General features: G+C 40.2%; 1 protein-coding gene across 1 annotated transcript in view; it reads left to right on the top strand.

Annotated features, from left to right (window-relative positions):
- The first annotated feature begins 42 nt into the window (after positions 1–42).
- LOC101861960 (solute carrier organic anion transporter family member 1A2-like) overlaps positions 43–3,295 on the top strand; it is a 4,149-nt gene continuing 896 nt past the window's right edge. Inside the window, exons 1-2 of the mRNA XM_013083994.2 lie at positions 43–966; positions 3,132–3,261. Of these exons, the coding sequence (XP_012939448.1) occupies positions 854–966; positions 3,132–3,261 (243 nt within the window). The 5' untranslated portion in view covers positions 43–853. The remainder of the gene's footprint in view (positions 967–3,131; positions 3,262–3,295) is intronic.

Below are 3,295 nucleotides of genomic sequence, written 5' to 3'. Positions count from 1 at the left end.
TGCTCTTGTTGCTGTTGATTAGGGTGTTGGTATGTGTATGTTTGTGTGTGCGCGTGCATGTGTGTTGACGGTAAGCTGATCATAATGCTAGACCCCTCCCTCCCAAATAAAAATAAGATACAACATTTGTTCTTGGAATAATTTAATTTCTGTCAACTACGAGGGACGTCCAGAAAGTAAACACCGTCTTAAATTAATCATAAAAGAAATAATTGTCCCAATCAAAACGATTTATTTTTGAATACCTCATATATATGACTACTTCTTCACGTAGTCACCTGAACTGTTGTGGCATTTTTCGTAGCATGGGACGAGCTTCTGAATGCCCTCATCGTAGAAAGCTGCCGCCTGCGATGTTAGCCAATGTCGAGTCTCTCCTGTGAGATCAGCGTCTGAGTCGAAGTCCTGCCTGGCCAAAAACTTTTTCAAATGCAGGAACAGATGAAAGTCACTCGGAACCAATCTGGGCTGTACGATGGGTGCTTCAACTGTTCCCATCCGAAGGAGACGATCAGGTTTTGGGTCTGTGCAGACTTGTGAGCAGTTGCATTGTCGTGAAGCAGAACAACGCCGTCGCTAAGCATTCCGCGTCTTGTGTTTTGAATCGCTCTTTGCAGTTCTTTAAGTGTGTTGCAGTACACATCAGAGTTAATATTTATTATTGTCATCCCATTTCCTAAACATTCTACTAAAAGAACTCCTTGCCTGTCCCAAAACACTGTAATTACTGTAGCAACAAAGACAACGATGTTTCTTAACCCTTTCCCTTCCCCTTCCAGCCATCTCCACGGCCGTTGCCTCGTTTGGGGGCACCATCATCGGAGGTTTCATCTCCTCGCGAGTCAAGAAACGCATGGGTTACGTGTGGATTATCTTCGTGACCTACATGTTTGGTGTTCTTATGGCTCCCTGCTACCTCATCTTTGGCTGCGAGAACCAGAAAGTGGTCGGGCTAGAGGGCGACTTGTGAGTCTCCTTGTTTGTGTTCTTTGTTTGTTTGTTTGTTTTGACGGTCGGTCAGCTAGATATTCAGTTATTCAGTTCGTCAGTCAGTTATTTAGTCTGTCAGTTAGTTTACTGGTTACTCATTTACTGGTTGGTTAATCAGCCAGTCAGTCAGTCAGTCAGTTATTCAGTGGAAAAGTACCACATCTTAAATAGGGAAATAAAGAAAAAATGCAACGACGCAAAAGAACATTGATAAATGATCAGTGTCAACAAATAGAGAAGAAACAAAACAAAGACAGCAACTACATGCATTTCAAAATCAAAGAAGTAAGTGGGATAAAAGGATACTCAAATACAGGATGCGTAAAATCAAAAGGAGGAGATATTTTATTGGACAAATGGGGTGTCTTAAACAGATGGTCAGAAAATAGAAAAACGTTTCAACGATAATAGAGGAGAAAAAACAGGTAATACAGAATGAAATAATAACTGGACGAAAGCAAAAGTATAAGCTGCTATTACGAAAATGAAACAAGGAAAATCCTCTGCTCTGGGCTAGATAATATTCCCGTTAAAGTGATTGTCGAGCTTGAAGAACTAGGCACTGAATTAACAACAAAGCTCTTAGATTCTATTTATGACAGCGGTGAGATCCCAGAAGGTAATACGATGAAGTCAGTTTTTGCAGCTGTACCTAAAACACAGGGTGCCACTTAGTGTGATATACGTAGAACAATTAGCCTTATGAGTCATTTTACAAAAAATAATATTGCTGCGAGTAATAATGGGAAGAATGAGAAAAAGTCTAAAACCAGAGATACCTATAACACAATTAGGCTTAGTTCCTGACAAGGACACCAGAAAAATAATACTATATTCACCTTAAAAATGTTAACAGAAAGATGTACTGAAGCACAGAAAGAGATGTATTTATGCTTCGTAGATTGTTCAAAGGCGCACGATAAAGTTAGACATAATAAGCTATTCAAAGTACAGGAAAAGCTAGACACAGATGGAAAAGGTCTAAGAATTGTCAGGACAATGTACTGGGGCTAAAACGCTGCTGTACGAATCAATGGAGAATACATGAATATAAGCGGATTAGAAAAGGAGGGATGCAAGGATGTGTTATGTCACCAGACCTCTTTAACATGTACAGTGAAACAATCCTTAGAAACATAGTAGAATGTCCAGGTCTAAAAGTAAATGGAGAAAATATAAATAACATCAGATAATATGCCGATGATATAGTTTTAATAGCAGTCTCAGAAAAGGAATTTCAATCGCAAGTAGATTCTTTGGCAACGGAACGTGAAGGTAAAGGATTATCGTTCAATGAAAAGAAAACAAAATGTATAGTAATATATAAAAAAGCAGCAAATCCTATTTGTAATCTCATTAGCAAAGGCGAAAAGATCAAACAAGTCCGACAGTTTAAATATCTAGGATATATTATAACATCTGATGCCAATGTTCTACAGAAAAAAACGGAGAATTGCAATGGCTAAGGCTAGTTTCAACAAAATGAGCCCAATCCTGAAAAATAGAAACATCTCAATGACTACCTAAATGAAAGTTTTGAAATGCTATGTATGGTCAACCCTACTATATGTTTGTGAATGCTGGACAATCACGAAAGACAATGAAAATAAAATAGGAGCCACAGAAATGTGTGTTCTTAGGAGACTACTAAGAATATCGTGAAAGGAAAAGAAATCAAATGAGGTAGTGTTCGGCAATGCCCACGTGGGACGCTCACTGTATAAAACAGAAACGACAAATTATGCAGTTTTGGGGACACCTGAATAGACATAAAGGTCTTGAACATCTAGCTCTCACCGGCAAAATTGAAGGCAAACGAGGCAGGGGTAGGCTCAGAATAACCTACTTAGTGAACCTAAACAAACGGGTAATGGGGAAAGGTCAGGTAAACGTAGCTTTTTTTTAGAGTATCTGAGCAAATGAAAGAATGGAGCACCATGTCTGTCGCAGATCTGGCACTGGATGGTGAAGATAAGAAAAGGGTTGTTTGCTTTACGTTTTTCTGTATTTGCTTCTTGCTGTTATTGTTTTTGTTGGGGGGTTTTTGGTTTTTTTTTGGGGGGGTTGTTTTTTTTTACATTGCCTGTTTTCAAAACTGTTATTTTTTCTCTGTGTGTGTGCCTTCTCCGTGCGTGTATCAGTGGCCTCCCGTACAACAGCAGCGCCTCCTGTGAGTGCCCGTCAGACGCCACGCCCCTCGTGTCGTGTGGTGAGGACGGCCTACAGTACCTCAGCCCGTGCTACGCCGGCTGTTCCGTGGAGGACGGCAAGGTCAGTGACCCCCCAGTCGCTCTTATTTAGAACC

Source organism: Aplysia californica, unplaced genomic scaffold (genome assembly GCF_000002075.1).
Source record: "Aplysia californica isolate F4 #8 unplaced genomic scaffold, AplCal3.0 scaffold00267, whole genome shotgun sequence".
Classification (NCBI taxonomy): Eukaryota; Metazoa; Mollusca; class Gastropoda; order Aplysiida; family Aplysiidae; genus Aplysia; species Aplysia californica.
Note: the sequence above shows the minus strand (reverse complement) of the source record. Positions and strands in the feature narration are given on the sequence as shown.